Here is a 20,997-nt window from a genome sequence, read left to right on the forward strand (position 1 = left end):
TCTTCTCTCGTCTGCCAGAACATACAGTAGATAATATATACCTATATAATATCTATGTGCCAGACTGCATCGACAACGGAATCAGTTTAAACGTAATTCGTCCTACTGTTCACCTTATTATTTATGATAATACATTTCATAACATCCAAGTATTGTTTAATAATTACAGATCCAATTGGGGGTTGTTTTGCAAAAACAGATATCTCCCTTTGTATTTATTATCCTAAATCATGTTTTTTCTTTTAGATTAGATTAGATTCAACCTTATTGTAGTACTAAGACAAGGAAACGCAGTTCGTCAGCTAACCAGATGCATTGTAGAAAAGCCATGAATGTTTAAAGTTTATTGTTACGTTACATTACACGAGTGTAAGAGAGTAACATTCTTAGGCGTCGGTTCCTGACTTTGCAGCACAAAACATAAGGCAATAGGCATAATAGGTGGTGCAACTAGTAATAATAGATAGTTCAGTAATAAAGTGGCTGTGCGCTTAAAGTGTTATTCACGGGGTGTGCTTGGGGAGTCAATTGTCTACAGTGGGCTTGTTCATGTTCTTCAATGTATGGACATTGCAATCTTTGGACTTATCGGGAACGTTACCCAATGAGCACTCAGGAACGGTGAATCGGGAACAGTGCTCAACTTGTCCAGCCTCGCACTACGTGCAATGAATATTAATGTAAAAAGTAAATATATTTGCATGAATATCATATGATACGTACAGTGTGATGCGTACAGGACAAGGGCGAATAAGATGCAGTGTGCACGTATATTCTTTGTGTGCACTCTTCATTTCATACTGTATACGTGTACGGTAATATTTTGATTTATGTTCGTGGAAATGGTCCATTTCAAAACGTTTCTCCTGTTTCATCCTTCTGCCAGCAGAGTCGCAGTTGTTAATTTCTCCAGTTTCTGTGCGTACGCATGGGTTTGAGTGTGCGTAGAGGTGCGCACAGTTTCACGGCAAGTTTGTTTTTTATAAATCCCAAAATTTGTGTACGCACAAGACCAACAACAGAAACTGATTGGGTACAATTGTCTGGCACAATAGGGTACATGTCTTACGTAATGGTGTATTTAATGACACCTCAGCTGAAACAAATAGTCAACCACAGCCAAGTGATGGGCTGTTGGCTGACACCTACCTGTAGGTCATCTCTCATCTCTCCTTTCACGCTGTGGGAGTCTAGTCCTTCTAAACAACTCTCAAAGACGTGAGTGAGCCAAAGGATAAACTGATCTATTGAAGAGGGTGACAAAGTACTGTAGTGTGTCCTATAGAAGGATGATAAACATTGTCTCCCTCCTTGACATTTAAAAAACAAAAAAACAGAAAAGCTTTATTTGCTGTGTGTTCTATTTCAGGATTAACAAGGGCCAGGGGATTGACATCAAGAACCTCAGCTCTAGATCAGTCCTCACAGTGACCAACATGACAGAGGATCGCTATGGTAACTACACGTGTGTGGCTGTGAACAAGCTGGGGATGGCCAACGCCAGTGTGCCTCTCATTGGTAAGTAGCCACACTATCTCCTCGTCGCTGACCTGGGTCTGTTCTATAAGGGCTCTGCGTGTCGGAAACTGTGTTGTGGATAGGTGGTTCTTACACCTTCATTATGAAAACGCTTTTTTCATTACTATGCAGAAATATATGAATACGCCATTTGTTATTTTTTTACATTGTTTATGTTATGGCTTTGGCCTTGTATGTGTCTGTGCCTCTTCATGGCTAAGTTCATGTTCAATAAGAACACACATAAAGTGAGTAAAACCACTGCACTTTAACTGTGTGTGCGTGTGCGTGTGCGTGTGAGCGTGAGCGTGTGCGTGTGTGTGTGTGTTTAACAGCCAACTTTCTTGGCTGCCAAATATGACATCAGAGATGGATAAATTGCACCTGTGTATTGCTTTATGAGGAAACATCAGTCAGAGATGCCTTGGATACAATCCAAATGGAAGAAAGAAAAAACGTGCCTGTGTGCATCAAGCTAGCAGCAAGAACGCAGAGTTAATGGGAAAGAGAATATTTGGTGTGGAAAAAAAGGTTTTGATTGAGGAGATGTTGAGAATTCCATTTGATATATTCAACAATGAAATATGAACAGGTAATTTCAATTATTCACCAGTGTGCTCTGGCACCCTCTAATATCACGGTGTCCTTATCCGCCCGAGCCCTGCAACACAAGATATCCTTATAGTTGGTTAATGCTAAGGGAGTACTTGAAGCCTCCTGTTTGTGCATGCACAAAGAACAAACATCAAAGAGTTGTGTGAGATCCTCAAATGGAGCATCTTAATGTGATGCTGCTGAAGGCTCAAAGGCTGAGTGGCAAAGAGGCCCCAGAATAGACAGCCAGGCAGCTTCCTGTGCCTTCCCCTCAAGCTGTGCCTTCTCTCTCTCTCTCTCTCTCTCTCTCTCTCTCTCTCTCTCTCTCTCTCTCTCTCTCTCTCTCTCTCTCTCTCTCTCTCTCTCTCTCTCTCTCTCTCTCTCTCTCTCTCTCTCTCTCTCTCTCTCTCTGTCTCTGTGTCTTTATGATCAACACTAATGGAGGAGAGGCCAATTTCACTGTCCCCCTAATGAGAAATGGCAAGCAATCCCCTGCAGCCCCCTCACACCCTCACATTAACACACATAACAAAACCTAGGGGGTTGGAAATCACCACGGTGACTTTGAATTGCTATTCTAGTACCAGTCAATAGGTATTGATGAAGTGGGGGCAGGGGGGGCGGGTATGAATATTTAATAGAGCAGTATACACCAGGATGCATTTTAAGTGGCAAGAATGATGTGGTTTGTAAAATTGTGAAACTTGTGAAAAAATGTGTTTTTTTTGTTTTTTACTGGAGTCTTGTTATTCCTTTTACAGTATGTTTGTTTCAGATAATGGTTTGTGTTCTATGCTGATACGTAGATGATCTATTTTCTTTTGCTTGTCTCCATCACAACCAAGGGTCCAGCTTGTGAAGCTTAAACAATGATAATGCTAAACAAACAGCTTTGTCACCATAGGGATCAATGAATAAGGGTCCTCACCTGTGACACTGCTATTTGCTGCTTGAATGGTGGACCGGAAAGGCTAATGTTAACCACTCTTGTACAAAATGTGTGTCTCTCAAACATGTAGTTGTATTTGGACTGCCTTTCATTTACCCCGGTATACTCGGTGTACCGTACAATACTATTTGCTTGGACAATACAAAACAAACTTGTTACTTGACTAAACACTTTTTTTCACAAGGGTGAAATTCCAACAGCAATATAAATAAGAGAGATATTAGGGTTATAACTTCTTAAAAGTGCTGTGAAAAAGGTAGAAAGTGATTTCGTTCGTGGCCAGTATTCCTGGTTTGCTTCTGAGAGAGAGAGAGAGAGAGAGAGAGAGAGAGAGAGAGAGAGAGAGAGAGAGAGAGAGAGAGAGAGAGAGAGAGAGAGAGAGAAAGAGAGAGAGTGGTAAGTACTGTATCAGCATTTGAGACATGGGCTTGTGTGTCTTTTGTGTTTGTACATGAAGTCCTGTCACTGATATTTATCAGGTTGTACAGAGTTGGATGGTTGTGTCCTAACTGTGCCGTTATCATGGTTGAGTTCACATATGTTCAAGTGTCAAAGTGTTTGAGTTCAATGTGTGCCTGGAGTTAGCATTAAAAACAGAGATCATGGACGGCTCCTGCAAATTGATACAGTATGAGTCACCCTAACGCTTTGGGCACTCTTAAGCTGTAGACAGGGTACACAGTACCCCATGCTGCTACAGAACACCCACTGTCCTAGTCAACATCAACAACAAGCAAAGCTGTATTTCTAAATGCCTCTTTCATTTTACTGCTGTGCACCATTCACTGGTACATTTTGGTATGTAAGTATGGTCAAAACCTCAAAACAGATAAGAAGTTGTCTTTAAGCCGTGCCTGGTTTCATGTTATGAAACGGAACTTCCAAAAGACTGATTTAGTTCTCCCCAAATGTTCTGAGGCCTCCTCCAGCTTAATTGGTCAAACTCTTATCCTCTGCCTACCTCGGCTTGGCTTACTGCTGGAGAGGGCTTTTCTGTCTACCCCCATCCTTCCTCCTACTGCTTTGGGCCAAAATGAAAAGAGAAGAGACACTGGTAGCGGAAAGTAACTCCCTCTCCCACCCTCTTGAGAGAAGCCCCTGGCAGCCAAGACTCAGCTGGCTAGTGGGCTAATGAATGCCTTGTTGGTTTGTCATGCTTATCAATCACCGTCTGTGTTGGTGTCATCTCACCATGTCCCCTCATCTTTTTTTGTTGATGTTGATGTTGTTGTTGTTGTTGTTATTGTTGTTATTAAGCTGTCAGTGAACACGTATGATTGTACCTGAGACACAGAGAGAAGATGTGAAGAAAAGGGAACAGAAGGAAGGGGAACATAGTGGACATAGTGTATATGATAATAGTTTATGCTTAGGAATTATGTTCTCTGTCAGGAAGATTATTGCAAAATAATTTGGCATTAAATTCATCTTTCTGTTGAGGAGACAGACCTGCTTCTACCTGCTTGCATCTGTATCAATCATGAAATGTACATTTTATATTTTGGGCATTTTAGCAGACACCTTTATCCAAAGCGACTTACAACAAATACATTTGTCTAAGTAAGTGAATCATCTACCCATCAGTCATCGCAAGAAAAGCAATCTCTGCTCGGGCCAGGGGCCATTGGCATAATGTCATAATGCTAGAAGAAGGATTTTTTTTTTTTTTTAATACAGTGGATAACTTAACATGGGGGTGGGGAGGTTTCAGGAGGGACAGGTAAGGTGTAGCTTGAAGAGCCTGAAGAGTCTTTAGTCTGCAGTGGAAGATACGGAGTGACTCTGCAGTGCCAGTCGGCCAGCAGAGGTGGAGGAGCGGAGTGAAGGTGTGTGGGGGCTGACCACTGCTTGCATGTAGGAATGGACAGTTCCCTTTGGTGCCCTGTAGGCGAGCACAAGGGTCTTGAATCTAATGCAAGCTGCTATCGGTAGCCAGTGAAGGGTGCGGAGGAGAGGAGTAACATGGGAGAATTTGGGGAGGTTGAACACCAGACGGGCTGCAGCATTCTGGATGAGCTGCAGAGGTGTGATGGTGGAGGCGGGGAGGCGGGGAGGCGGGGAGGCGGGGAGCCCGGCCAGGAGTGCATTGCAGTAGTCAAGGCGGGAGATGACAAGTGTCTGGACCAAGAGTTGAGCTGCTTCTCTGGTGAGGAATGGACGTATCCTTCTGATGTTCTAGAGGACGGATCTGCAGGAGCTGTGATGTTCGCCGCATAAGATAAGATAAGAGGTTGTCGAGGATTACCCCCAAGGTTCTTGGCTGTCTGGGAGGAGGTCACTGAGGTCATTGAGTTCTCTACTGGGATGGAGAAGTCTTGGAGAGGGGGGGGCAGGCTTTCCCAGGGAAGAAGAGTAGCTCAGTCTTGTTAAGGTTGAGCTTGAGGTGGTGGGCTAACATCCAAGCAAAAATGTCTGCAAAACACACAGCAACACATGGTGCCACCAGGGGGATGGGGGGGGGGGCAGGAAGAGTTGAGTGTCGTCTGCGTAACAGTGGTAGGAGAAACCATGTGAGGAAATGACTGAGCCAAGAGATTTGGTGTAGAGGGAGAACAGTAAGGTGGTGAGGGCTCGTGGAGAGGACAGCAATCCTCTCCTCACCTGGTAAAAGCGATCAGCCAGGTAGGAGGCAAACCAGGAGAGTGCAGAGCTAGGGATGCCCAGTTCTAAGGGTGGAGAGAAAGTGTCTGGTGATTTATTGTGTCGAAGGTGGCAGACAGGTCACAAGGAGCATGAGAACAGAGGAGAGGGAGGAAAACTTGAGCAGAGTGGAAATCAGGTGATTTCTGCCGAATTCTGTCTGTTTTCCCGGTTTATGTTTCACTTTTGTTAATATCTGAATATTCAAGCATTATTTTTTAGGTTGAAGAGAGAGAAGGGCCTTGTTTTGCACATTATAGCTAATATTTGGCATTTTTTATTTATGATACATCCCCCCCCTTGATGGCATATGAAAACACAATTTATCTTCTCCCCCATCATTATCATTTCACTATTTACATATTTTTCCACTACAAAATGTCATCAGTAGTTTGCCAAACCATTCAGTGTCTGAGATGAGGTCATGTTTGGTGTTGTTGGGAAGCGGTCATCCTCCAGGCCTGCAGAGCGCTGGGTTCACGGCCTCTCCCCCCCGCTGAGCTGCATTCAGGAATACAAATGGTGCTGCTTGCTTGGATGACTGAGCCCTGTGGAAGCCCATAGGATGATGTGCATGCTAAACAGCATTAACAAGCTGAAGAATAACCAATGAATCTGGTTCATAAATAAATAAAATATGATCACCTGCTGTCGTATCATTACAGAGGAAAAAAGTTATAATAGCCTAAAGAAATATTCATGCAATGAATGTTATCATGCATGAATGACAGATGATGCAATCTTGTCGACTGGGCAACCTGGGCTGCCCCCCCCCCCCCCCCCCTAAAAAAACAACCCAATAACGCTATGAATTTTGTGTGAAAGTTGCATCCATTGTTCTAGGGACACAAAGAGGGTGTTGTTATCACTGTGTAAGATTCAATCCCGGGCCAACATGATGACGTTTTCTTTCATAGCATAGAAGTATCCCGTAGCATAGAGGTCACCCAGCACACATATTATGGATGCATTCTGGTGGGATGCATTCTGCAGAGTGAGAATGGAAGTCTCAGCTTCGTTGTGGGTATGAGGGAGATTACATGTCAAAAGATATCATGCTCTGCAGTAATGGAGAAGTGTCTGAGAGATCTGAGCATGGGAAATGATTCAGTACTGAAATCGTGCTCAAGTATTATTCAGTTGGAGGAAAATAAGACTCTCCTCAGACATCTACTACCACAAGAGCACTCAAAAGATACTGCATATTTTGCTGGGGAAAAATGGGTTCACCAACAGAATTCACTTAGAAACGGTATATATTTTAACAATGTTATACACAATTCCTAACCTCCACATTTAACACTTCTGAATGTTCATTATTGTTAAATGAATAGTTTATTCTTTAACAGCTCTTATATTTCCAAAATACTTGGAAAAGTAACACAGGCCTGAGAGTGTTGAGTGGACAATGGCGCACTTCCATTTGCCCTGAAATTGAAATGGATGTATTGAGTGGCCATGAAACTGGATTAAAATGGAGTTTGTTCGGGCAGGCTACTATGTTCTGGTGGCTGTCCTAGATATGGATTCCTGCTGTGCAAGTAGAAAGGAAAGAAACTGAAAGTGCTTTTTTACTCACGAATGGAGGCAATGTGAACAATAATAATGGTTGCCCTGGTGAAAGATAATCTCTGAAAGTTTCTGTAAAGCAGCGATATGCGTTTTCATGATGGTGTATGTTAGGGTGATTGTCACCTCCCACCAGATTCTGTCAGATAGAGCATTATTGGAGCCGTCATTTCTTAATGTTTCTTAAACTTGAGAGATGTGGTTGCTTTAGTAAATATCCTTCATATGATGAGGTAATAGATATGTAATATACTTCAACACAATAGCCTAGTCAAGCAGTGTCTATTCTTCTAACATAATCTGTCACAAGTTATCCAAGATGGCAGACATATGGACCTGGACATTTCATGATGTCACATTATTCCGTTCCCTAAATGCCACCAGTGGCTCAGTTTGAAATGAGTTCATAAGGTAATCAGATTGGGACTCAGTTCCCCCTCAGAGGGATCACAGAGGGACTGAAGTTTTTCTTCTTCCACCTACATCTTCCATCAGTCGCCCAAAAAAGGAGGACAGGAAATAGAGAGTTGCATGGTAATCCATTAAATCCAAAATCAAATTACACCAATGTGATTAAACGACTGCCAAGCAGGTGCAGACGTAATTATGGCTGTTAATTGAGCCGAGCTTGATCCTACAACCATCAAAGTGAGATATGGTCAGTCGTTTTAGAATAGCAGGTAGGAGGTACGGAGGTTAGAATGGACCTTGTCAGAAGACCTTTAGGACTTCCGGGGGGGTCGGGGAGCGTTCTCAAATCCCGATCCTCAGTAGCAGGCAGTCCCGTTGTGACTGGGGGAGGTGTTGTTGATAAGCATGTTGAGCTTGCATCTCTCCACAGAGACACCAGTCCTCAAGCATGTCTACGTGTGTCTTCATTCCCTGTCCTTTGTCCTTGCATGTGGATTATTTTTGTTTTTCCTTTTGCGTCTCCATTCTGTTAATAATACATGAATGTCCTCTTTTTTCCTTCTTTCCCCTTTTTTTCCCCTATAGCAATTATTGAACCCACCGCAACTAGTGCTGTCTCAAGCCCAGGTCAGTATATGTCAACCATGCTGTACACAAAAAAACAGCAAAAGGGATCCGCTACACACTAACCTGAGAAAAAAACAGCAACCTCTCCTCCTTCCATCTCAATTTCCTCTCTTCTGATTGGCTGGGATGCCTGCTGCTGGGGGTACAGCTTCAATGTATGTGTCTTTTTTTTTCCGTTTCAGTTTCATTTGGATTGTTTTAACCGGGGACTGGTTCTGTTTACTTTCCGTCTTCCTGTCCATGTGAACAGCCTGTCTCATTGCACACCTCCACCTCCTCTTTCTCCTCTCCCACGGAGCGTATGGGCGTCATCAAAGTGACTGTTTACATGTGACTCTGGGAGTGATGCTTCTCTAATGCTGATGGCTTTCCTCTGGCATCCTCATCTGCCCCCCCCCCCCCTATGCTAGCTAAGTGCAGTGTGCATGAAGGCCAGGTTGGTGGTGAAAGATCTCTGTTAGTGTGTTGTTTGCCATGTGCCAGTGACTCTCTCTCTCTTTCTCTGCGTTCCCTCTCCTCCTATAGAGCAGTCGGCTCTGTTGCCTCTCTAACCTGTTCTGCTGCTACTGCCGCTGCTGCTGCTGTCAATGTCGCCCGTGTTTTTCCCACTTTACTCTGCCGCTTTAAAATTACAGCTCCGAATAATCCCTCTGCCGGGCCGTCTTTTCTCCCTCTTATGGTTTTAAGCAAGTCACAGAATGTAATCTCTCATGCTGGTTACATTATTTTGCTTAATACTGTTCACACTCATACACATGCCGCTCGCACACACACACACACACACACACACACACACACACACACACGCGCACACACACAGGCACACACGCACACACACACACACACACACACACACACACACTACGACCGACATTGCATGATAAATATACTCAGCGCTAACGTGAGTCTTCATCCTGCATCATGGATTAGCCCATGGTTTCATGTTCCATTACATGGAGCCATGTCTCGGGATGAGCATGTACTCTACAGCACCCCTTACCTGTTTATTTAAAACATGATCTAATAAGCCATGGGGATTCTGTCAGAATGCAAATCAAAGCCTGCCTCGCTGCCACGTGCAACCCTGAACTCTCATTTGATGTAATGCTTGCAGAACAAATGACAATTTCATGGTCCAATGCAACGCCAGCACCATCAATCGTGGAGATAAACTAACTCAACGTCCAACTGTTCTTGTTTAGTTCCAAGTTCCAAATGGTATTTATAGTTAATTGTAGCTGTGCCCTAGCTGAGTAGCTTGGCAAAGGGAATTGTTTTCTTTTCTTGGCAACAGGTACTGCACCTCAACTTTTTTTTAATACCAAGTCTGTTAATTATGTTGAAGATACTGTAGATGATTATCTTCAGTCATCTCTGCTCAAGTGGGGTGGGGATGCATTGGACTCAAGTGGGTTGGGGGAAACAGGTCCTCATAGGAAACTGTTAAAGGTAATATCAAACAGGAGACAATGAAGTGAAAAATGTTTCCTCCCTTTGGGAACTTGCCAATTGATGCTTAACCTCATCATCCACCGTGATGATACACTTGAATTACCTCCTCAGTATACCAATGATGTGAAATGCAGTGTGGTGTACCTTGGTTTCTGATTGATTTACTCATACCACATGTTATCTAGTTTGTCCACAAGCAATGCTTCTTCTACTCTGACATCCACACACTATAGCAGCGAACCATTTCTTCCATCATTGTCATGACGGTGCCATAAAACAAAATATGCTTTTGATCCCAAATGCATTATAAGCACCAGTTCATATTCGGTTTTATTTCTGCAGATGGCAGAGTGGTTAATCTTTCTCGACATGAGAATTCAGATGTCCTATTAGCAGCACTATTCAAGTCCTCCCGTTCAACTCTCTTCCTGTATGCCCTGTAAGTGGAGACACCTAAACACAGCGCTGTAACGCTGACACGATAATGCCGATTATTTGTCTGTCAAACTTAATCCCACCATAATAAAATAATAATAATTTAATTAATTTGCTTTCCCCATCATCCCAGAAATGGAGACTGTGTGGAAAAGTGCACTAACCCTTTTCAAAAATAATAATTTCACTATAACCAACTGGTCATGTGAGCCATGTTACTTGTACCAGTACACATGTACTGGTCTCAAAAAGGTAAAATAACTGTATTTACTAGCGTCCAATGGAGCAATACAATGTTGCTATGTTTCTCTCCATACAGTGTCATTGTCATGGTATTCTTTGATTATGATGAAATCACTTTAGCAGCATATTATGTTAATGTTCAATGCTCCAATGATATTGAAGTGTCTTGTACTTCAATATCAATCTATATGTTCCTTGAAAGCACAGCTACAGTATAATGTACAATTCTGAATTCAGTAGAGGCTACAGTGCCAATTATATGTAGGTTATAGGTAGGTTATTGCACTTGCTGTATTTCCAAAGTGAATATAATAGCCCAAAACACTTCACTTTTTTGCTGTAATGCATACATTGCTTTTAGTCTGTAATCATATGGTCAGAGAGGTAACAGTTTGATCACTACAGTACTATTCTCTAACTACTCTAGAATAGGCTATGATTAACAGGTTTTTTTTTTGTATATAAGTAAAACTTTTTGTATGCTTTGCTTCAGAGTTGGTGAACTGAAGAGTGTGCTTGCTTGTGTTTGGGCATGCTGTTGAGGTGGTGATAGCTCTTAGAGCATGGATCACCAACAGGCGGCCCGCGGGCCGGATGCGGCCCACCAAAGCTTCCCATCGGGCCCGTGGAATATTTATGTTTTTTAAATATTAATGAATTCAGAAAATGTGAGGAGGGAAATACCGTTTAGAACATCTTTTTAAAATCTTTATTAACAAAGAAAATAATTACATTTGTGTTTTTCTTTTGTTGTTTGTGCATTCACCACTATCTTGCTGATGATTCGCAAGGAATTCTGTGAGATTTCTCATAACACTCGGTTTGGAGTCTGCCTATGAAAAAACTCAGTTTGGAGGGCCAAGTAGCCCTACCATTTCGCCCTACCCCTCTATCCCAACAAGAATCGAGACAACCTACCCCTACACGTGCACACACAAAACAGAGGGGTAGGGCTACATTTTAGGGGCAAGCAGTGTAATGGTATTGGGCCTTTTTTAGTCTCGCTAGGTCCCACACTTGATACCTCCTCCTTGATGCAAAACTCTTGCAGATCTCTTCCGCTGACTCGGTAGGGGCCACTAGAATATAACGATCATAATGTGTAGTAAATGAAATGACTAGAAATCATGGCTTTTTTTCGAATAATAACGAGCAACTTCGGTAGAATCTGCATCTGTTTCCATCGCATTATTTGTGCTTTTTCCTAATAACATTAAACCTAATAACAATAACAATAACATTCGGGTACATCCCTAGCTACTACCAACAGACACACACACATGCACGTGCACGCGCATACATACACACACCTTTTCTCACTTCAAGTGGTATCTTCCACAACAAACCTTTTTCATTGATTCCTTACGTAAAATAAACGTTCTATATTTCTCCTCCACCAAAACTCATCTAATGATAACGCGTGGACAGCATTTAGTATTTTTAACTTACAAATCATATAAACAGATGCAGATTTTCTGAATTTTCCATCATGTTTATTTTCACTCACACTCACGGAGCCGTACTGACAGAAATAGAAACCATCTGCCTCAGCAGCTTGACATCTTTTTCTTGTCTACAGGCACATAAAACTTTGTGGTGCCTGTCTTTTAAATGGTAATACCACAGATTTGTTGACAATTGAGGTCTCTTGCTTGTTTTATCTTAAGCATACGAATTGTATGTATTTGCTGAACATAATGTACTGCTCAAACACACTATACATCTGGTATAGCTCTATAGTGCAATTTCAACAAATATACTGTGAAAGCTAGGATAATAAGCTGCCATAGGCTTTAACTTTCATAACACAGAATAACAAGGAGCGTTCTAAACATTTGGAGGAATACAATTGACAGTAGTGTCCTACATGTCTTGAGTTGTGAGTTACATATACTGTATGATTAAACTCATGATTTCCCAAGTGCCATGTTGTTAAGCAGATGCATCCACATAACAAAACAAAAACAGACATACCTGTATGACTAAGATTTCCTTACTGTATCAGTATTTCATTCATCTTTTTTAGCCTTTTTTTCCGCTCTGAATAATCATAATAATACACAGATCATTTTTGCCCCGTTTCTGACATAATCAGACTAAACTAATTATGGAGGTAAGCTAATGCTCTCATAAATCTTGGAGGGTTGGCATGCCGTAGCACTTCCATCCCTGTGACCCTCTCCCCCAGACAGGCCATAGGGCTTCAAGAAAGACAAGATTAACGACTCCACGAGGGTTTATGTGTCTTTGTAATGTCTCAGAGTAGGCCATAAAGCATCGATCTGATCTCTGACGAGGGAGGCATGATGTAGCAACCTTTGAAAAGACAGCGATTTTTTTTTGTTTGACTCAATATGTCCCCCCTTGAATGATGCATTTGATTTTTGCGGGAAATGGAAAATAGAACAGAATACTCAGGGGGTGATATGCTTTTCTCAAAAGAATTATTCTGCATAGTTTATTGTGAAATCTTTCAATACTATTTGAACTCATAACCATTTTTTCTGTTGCCAAGGGGGGGATTTAAAGTTAGTCGGATGGTCCCTCAAAGTGATATAGTCAACACTATTTAATGTTCTCCAAAATTCATCTTTCCAAAATTCCAACGTGACTTAAACTGTATCCAGCTGTACCCCAGGCACAGAAAGTTGCACTACTCAAATTATTTTGAGTAACCATGGAAAACTGCTGTAATCAAATGATATTTAGGTAATTTATGTCTGGAATTTGGGGGTAATGTCTTCTTTGGAAGATGGTTTTAAATGGGGTCACAGTAGATTCTCCTGCTCCCAAGCCTCTTATTTGATCAGGTTCCATGTGAGAGCCAGAGGCAGGTTGATATTCACCACACATGGTACCCTCTCAGAGAACATACAACTTGCTATTCGTCTCTGAAGTTCCTAATGTTTGCTCTTGGCCAACACTTTGTAAATAATAACAACTGGAATGAGAAGGAAAGCTTATCAGCACTTTTGCCCCTACTTTGAAACCACTTAATTTGCTTCTTTAGTGATTGCACATCTATTTCTCTAGATATTACTTATCTATCTCAAATTAAAAATCGTCTTATGCAGTTGACTACAGTATTTCCATTAAATATTGTAGCATCGTTTAGAATGTAAGCCGTAACACATAAACCATTTTTCGCCGGTTTCATTAAAGTTTAATATCCTTCATGATTCTGCACGATATGCGATTATCATGTTTTGCCTACGAGGGGAATTATCAGTGCAAAAGGGGGGATATGTGAGCATTACAGTTAATGACATGCTTTAGATTGAAGTTTAAAATAAAAATATGCTACTAATGAAAACAATTGGATTTGATAGTATTAATGTACAGTATGACACATTCAGTGTCAACCATATTATATGTTCAAAATGATCAACACTACAAAATGTTTTAATATGAATTTGCTCTGTCACGCAAGGAGGGCAAATATTCACTTGCAAATTAATGTCTTTTAGAGCTGAAGGTTAGAAACTATAATTGTTTGGTCCACCAGATCATTATCACTTTGGTATCACACTCTACAATGGTGTCACGTCAGTTTTCAGCTGTTATCAACTGGACATAAACATCACAACATTGTGAGATATTGTTTGAAGGAATCATAATATCCCATGTTGTTTATATCCTATTGTTTTTGTTAGCAGGGCTTGAAACGCAGCTTCAAAGGAGACTATATTTTTTGAAAATTCAATGGTAAACATGAGTGGGGCAAGTGCTGCTATTTTGGCGTTGGAAATCCCTCTCTTTTGGCATTCAGGAGGGCAAAGTGTTCTTACTCTTGGGCCTTACATTAGTGTATACTAAAACGTTGTACTGTACCCCAAACATATGGCTCAACTTATGCCACACGTCCACATCAATTGAATACTGATTATCACTGCAAAAACAGGGTCATCTAGAACAACAAAAGACACTCACAAAGACTATCAATAGTGGGGGGATGGAAAGGTGTCTTTGTCATGGATATATGTTCTGTAGTGCAACTCTGTATATACTTTGTTCTCACCAAGATTCATGATTCTGCTGATTTTATCCAGCAGAGACGAGTTATATTGAATTTCTTCAATGTCATTGTATGAGTGAGAGACTGTAGTACCGTCCTTAAATTACCTTTAGATGTAGTCAGCCAGACGAAAGATCACTGTGCATTGCAGTTACATAACACTGCATTAATTTCAGAGCCAATAGACACAATTGTTTCACATCTTCTCACCTCTCGTCCTTGTCAGGCACTTTCAACTCAGGCGAACTGTAATCTGAAACTCTGGAGAGTCCAGTTGAATCAGGTGCCCGATTATGCAAGGCCTTTTTTTTTTTCATTCGCTGTATCTGCACAGCAGACATGTTTCCTCTCTATTCGCAGTGACTTCACCCATGGCAGAGCTCCTGAACAACACACTCAAAAGAAGAGTGGTCCTAAGAGTGTGTATATTTTGTTTTCCATGTTGCGAGTAATAGATGTTATGGATAAAGTTCTTAGATGTGAAGTGAACCAGGCAGAACATGAATACTTGAGAATGGAAGGGTGATGAAATGGCAACACAAGCATGGGGCGATGTAGACGCCATGTTCATCATGTTCCTGCTTTCTTACCAAGCTTGGCAGCTGAATATGGAGCAACTCTATTTTTGTGTTTCTTAAAGGAGTAAGCCACACTGTCAGTGCTAGTATATACGTACATGTATTGCATGACAAATTAGCTGCTGGATGAACGAATCCCTCAGTATTCATGAAATGCATAATATTGGAATCTATTGATTAGCTTCCAGTGGTTTCTTGTTTGAGTAGTGAATACTAATTCCCTGTGGACGTCGTTTACTGTGTGTAAAGAAAGGGACAAGCATCTGCCTTTAATCCCTTCTAACTGATTTTAATAACAACCTCGCTATAAAACACCTCTGCCCCCTATTCACCCAGCATGCACTGTATACAGCACAGTGTGCTATCTGAGGCTAATCCATTTTGGCGTTGCATTTCAGCTTTGCTTATCAGATATATGGCGTATCAGGAGTGGGGAAGATCAAGAGCCAGGAACCCCTGTACTGTGTTGTCACGAGGGTTCTCACTGACCTTCATTTTGCTCCATGTTAAAATCCACAGTCATCTCTGAAAGGGGCTGATAAGCAGATGGCATGTCATACATCATACTTGACCTCTAGTTCCCTCGCTGCGTAAATAGACCACTGGTGCTTACATTTATCCTAGTGAACTTGGGGCCATGTTGTGCTCCAGTCGAAGGTATGTCCCCACAATGAATGGTTTTATGATAACAGTGACAAAAGCTGAATGCACAATATATAAATAATGTATTTATCTTAATTGAAGCCATTAGCTTGATAATCTAGCCGAATAATGTATGAATGCATGGTATGATCGTCTGTCTCTAGCATGTCATTTCCTTTATGAGAATAAATGAAAGGAAGGTTTATTTTGTATTGTTTGGTTGGTATTCAAGAGTCAGTTGAGTATTATGTTAGTTCGTGGTGTTATGTTATGTGAACATGTACTTGCTTGGAGATAACTTCATAAACAATATGATCTTTACAGCCATAACTCTTTCCAGCCGTATTGGTTAAAGTCACATTTCTTAACAACTATTGTCATTAGATTGACTTATGGACATAATGGCTTAAAATGGGTGTGATACGCACATGCATTTCCAAAATCATTGATACTAATGGGTCCATTCTGTGCACATTTTGGGCTGCAGTTATGCCCGATAATCTACTTTCCCCCCATATGAAATACATAAACGGGCACATACATATTTCATGGGCTCAAGTCTTCTTTTCTCAACCCCTGTGAAGATTAATTTCCAGCCTTGGTTTTCTCACTATACAGAGAGGATGTCAGGGTCTGCTACAAATGGCCATGCCCCCAGATCATCATCCTGACTGCTGCTCCTATCCTGCCTCCATTCTCCCCTCTCCCCCTTTCCCTCCTCTCCCACTCTCTCTATTATCTTCCTCTCTCCCACATGCACTCTTCCCTCTGATTATCTCTCCCACTCTGGATCTCCTCCTCTCTCGAGCACTGGCCATTAAATGCAAGCCTCAGCGTGCTGTCAGTCCCACACACACACGCCGGCGCACACTAAACCCAGGTAAATACCCCTGCAAGCCCGGGAAAAACAATTACTCCACAAACTTCTCTGACTCCCCCACCATGGCCCTCTTGAGGTTAATGCCAGTGTAGTGGTGAGGTCTGGGTATTCTTACGGAGCCTTCTACCCACCTCTAATGTTTATCTTTAACAGACTACACATTCATTCACTCAATCATTCACTTGTTTATTCCCTCCTCTCATTCCAGCTCTTGATCTAGACACTGTGTTTATCCTTTATCATTCACTTTCAAGCGATACTTTTCTGACTTTACCTCTCTATACAGTCTCTCATTCCTATCACTGTGCCCAAGATCACAGTGTCTCATCACACTTACAGATTGAACATCTTTCCCCTTTTTGATGTCGGATTGAAATAGTCAGACAATGTTTTTCAAAGCCAAATACTTACTCGTGAAGTAACATTTGTCAAGTTAAATACAAATCCTTTTAATGGGCAAAACAAAGTGTTATTGGTTTGCTCAAATGCCTCAAAAGGATTCTCACCAACAGTCAAAGAGCTCAGAGTTTGTGAGACTTGAAGCAGAAAATTGATAGTCATTTCCTTTTTATAGCCACACACGGTTGCCATGGAGATTGTCTTTTCTTTATAATTGAGACACCAGGGTATATTCTTTTTCTGGACAAACTGTAATGGTCAGTACATTAAGGGGTATGATTGAAGAAAGCCATACACTTACAACGGAGGACACAGTAAATCAGAAAAGATGGCTTTTCTCAGCAATTTGGAGATTACTGTACACATCAAGGGCACCACACTGCTCTGTACATTGTTCTGCTCCAACAAGAATACTCTTTGGCAGAGTGGGTGTCATTTTGAGGTAATGTACAGAGAGCTTCTTTTTTTTTATTCTTTTTTTTTTTTATATGGTGAAAGTATTACTGTAGGTTGTGCTGATATTTCCTTTTCAAAATGAATGGGCAGTTTCACACCGAGTTCACTTGCTGTGGGCACTTTTGTCCACACTAATTCTCTTTATGATTCATCTCTCTTAGTTCTGTTCACAGGAGATTCATTTTTGGACTTGTTAAACAAAAGCAACACAAATTAACACTTTGCTCAGATTGTGAGAAAATCTGTCATACTGTGTCAGCGGTGGCCAACAAAACCACTGAACATCCAGCCCGTTTGTTACACAGCATCTGTTAGGATGCTACTGTAGCTCTGTCGGCCCCCATTCCATGAAATGCTCCATCTGTGACATGAAGTGCCGTGGCTCGGGCTCGTTGTTGTGGGTTTAATATGACAACTGGCTGCCAGCAGATTACTCGTCTTTCATGTGTTGGTGCCAGGGGGGAAAGGTTCTCTTACCACTTTGCCCGATGGCCCTTTAACCTCTGGGACTCTACCCACCAGTCCCATTTCATCGCCCACACTGTGTGCATCTTGAAGGGGTGTGTTGCCTATATGCCACCCCATGATAAGTGTTGAAATTACACAGTAATTACTCTCCCCCCATTACAGGCAGACCCTGACTGACATTGGTAGGAGCGGCAGCCTGAAGAGTCAAGATAGAGTGCTACCACAGCTTCTACTAAACATTCTCCCTTTGAATGTGCATCGAAATAATTGTTCAGTGTTTATTTTTGGCATATATTGTGCACATTCAGAGAGACATGATATGGAAATGCATTTGAACTACTGCTGTTTCCCTCATCAGCAGTGCCTGCGGTCAAACACAGTGTCCTGGGAAATGATGTTGAACAGTAACTGCGTTTTGTTCTCCTAGCTTGTTTTCATAATGATATATAATATGATAGGGTTAGACTGGTGTTTACCCTTAGATTGATCAACCACACATTGTACCCCCTGTATCTTTCCCTACAGAGAGACAGCATGTTTGAATGAATGTTGTTTGGTCTCACCTGGTTTCCCACTGTAAACATGGTGTTATTGATTGCATGAATCCATGCATGGCATCCTCGGAGCACAAGAGTGATTTTATATTCTTGTCTTCTCCTGGAAATCTCTTTTACTTCTCTCTTTTTGATTATTGTTCTATTCTACACCTCTGTCCCTCCCTTTGGTTTGTCAAGTTTGATGTCTTCATTTCCCCCTCCCCACCACTCAGGGTGTACTGTGCCTTTGTGGGGCAGTAGATGCCGTAGTGCACATTGTGACAATGTCCTAGACTTTGGCACCCAATTGTCTCTGAGAGTCCTTGAGGGGAAGTGCTTCTCTATCCAGGACCATTTCTCCCCTCCCCATCAAGTCAGTACAGTCCTCATACACGTCACTCACTGTCTCCTTCAGCCTTAAAAGACAAGACAAGAGACCCCCCCCCAAATCACATAAAATTATACCTATTTGTCACATATTTTTTCTTTTATGATTCTTTGAGATTTGTATTGACAAACAAAAACCTTGAGGTTTTTAAATGTGGTTAGAAAAGGTCATGACATTCAGAAATGCCATTCTCTTTGGGGAACAGCCTGGATGCTAGCTTGCATACCAGTGTTAGGTCTATTGGCTCAATTTCTCAGAATGCCTCAGAATGCCCGCCACATAAACACTGACTGATCCCTTCCTTGCCAAAGGCTCCTCCATGTCGCACAAAACTTTGCTCAAATAGATGTAAATGATTTAGGAGGTCCATGAGAAATACACAAACACAGACACACACACACACACACACACACACACACACACACACACACACACACACACACAGACAGACACATCTTCAGTATATGCTGAATACACTGACACACACACGCTCATTAAATGCTGGCTTGCATCATGGAAGACACCTTTTCCCAATGAATCACCTCACACAACACCTCAGACATCACACCTCTCCTTATGCCTCACATGGTTGTTCTCATTTGATGGTGGGGATTGTAAAGAATGTGCATTAAGGAGCCGTCTCTGAGGCCCACACACACAGGGCTGTTAACCCCTTATTGCACTCATTGCCAGTGGCGAGATATCCTGGCCCTCATTCTCTGCGTGTGGTAATGATTTAGAGGGTCAGCGATGCCGTTGGGGAAGACGTCTGAGAGTGCAGTATACCCCAAGGCCATGGGGGCTGCCTCTGAAGTCATAAGCGCCCCCATTTTCTTAACAAACCACTCCGAAATACCATAGTAAAACAGTCAAGGAGCGGAGCAGGAGTAGCCTCACCCTCTGTCCAATCCCAGCCACTTTTGTCAGAGTGGGTTTGAGGGGAGAGAGTGCATTAGTCCATTTTGCTTTACAGTTTTCTCTAATGCCGTCTAGCATGGGGGAGCTCTGTGAAAGTGGGTGGCTCCCTACGGGCCCATAGTCGTGCTGCATCCCAATGCAAAATGGATGAATATTAATAGTGGAATTTGGGCCCGCTTGTCTGTGTGTGTGTGTGTGTGTGTTGCTAGCAGCAGCAGCAGCAGCAGGGCATAGCAACCAGGGAAAATATCCTGGAGGATATTCACTCCCGGGGTTGTTTATTTCTATCACTTGTACATGTCTGCCATGAGATTAGATTTTTATAGTGTGTCCTTTGCTTTGTTTGTTGACATTTGGGTGATTGATGTGGGTTTGGAGATGAATAGGAGCCGTTCTCTCTCCCTCTGCTCAGATGAAACTGTGATTTCCAGGGCTTGCCCAAGTAAAGAGAAAATAGATATTAAACAGTTGTTTTTTTCTTGCTGTCTTGCTTATAAATATGAATAAACAGTGTTTGGCTTCATGAAACGCAATTAACTGATACAAGTAATTTGCCATTTTGGATGTATTTCGTCTGAGTAAGTTATATCAGACTGTTATGGCATTATCCAAATGTGAACACTTTATGAAACATGTCTATGGGCTTTTCATTATTTTACTATGATGAACTATGATTTCATATTCATATTCAAGCCTAGGAAACAAATCATGCTAATGCTAATTAACGCTTATACAGATACACACACAGTGTATTGCTGTTCTAAGATGCCTAGCGTGTGTGTATTGGTGCTCTTACGAAGTGCATAATTCCAGGCTTAAGTGTGCCCCAAATAATAATTGGACACATGGTGGCAGGAGGAATAGATTTGTCCACCTCGTCATTACAAGATGGTGTATGGTGCTGCGCTGTGAATTGACCAATTCAGTTTTCAAAGTGAAAAATCATTTAATTACAATGAACAAGTAGCTAAATGCTGTCTGACCAAAACAGAGACAGTTGTCATGAATCTTATGTGGGGGGAGCGTGTTTAAATCCATAGTCATTTGTTACTACACAAGATCTTCAAACTTTTTATTGTAACTTCACAGAAATCTAGTGTAATCTAAATATGTAGTATCTGTGTGTGTCACACTTGATATGCCAATAGCTTATCTTTATGTGTTTTTATCAAGCATTTTTGGGTAATACTCAGGAATGGTGTTTCTTGCCAAGAGGCTTGTCTTTATTTATTTTATTTTATTTAGTATTAATCAAGGATTCCCTCTCCCCTGCAGTGAA

General features: G+C 41.7%; 1 protein-coding gene across 1 annotated transcript in view; it reads left to right on the forward strand.

Moving 5' to 3' along the window:
* The window catches only part of negr1 (neuronal growth regulator 1), a gene marked incomplete at both ends in the record, with an annotated part of 150,727 nt that overhangs the window by 119,946 nt on the left and 9,784 nt on the right, over nucleotides 1-20,997 (forward strand). Inside the window, 2 exons of the mRNA XM_080531060.1 lie at nucleotides 1,370-1,518; nucleotides 8,267-8,308. Coding sequence (XP_080387186.1) covers nucleotides 1,370-1,518; nucleotides 8,267-8,308 — 191 coding nt within the window. The remainder of the gene's footprint in view (nucleotides 1-1,369; nucleotides 1,519-8,266; nucleotides 8,309-20,997) is intronic.

This window comes from Nansenia antarctica, assembly GCF_963989245.1.
Source record: "Nansenia antarctica genome assembly, chromosome: 1".
In the NCBI taxonomy this organism is placed as follows: domain Eukaryota; kingdom Metazoa; phylum Chordata; class Actinopteri; order Argentiniformes; family Microstomatidae; genus Nansenia; species Nansenia antarctica.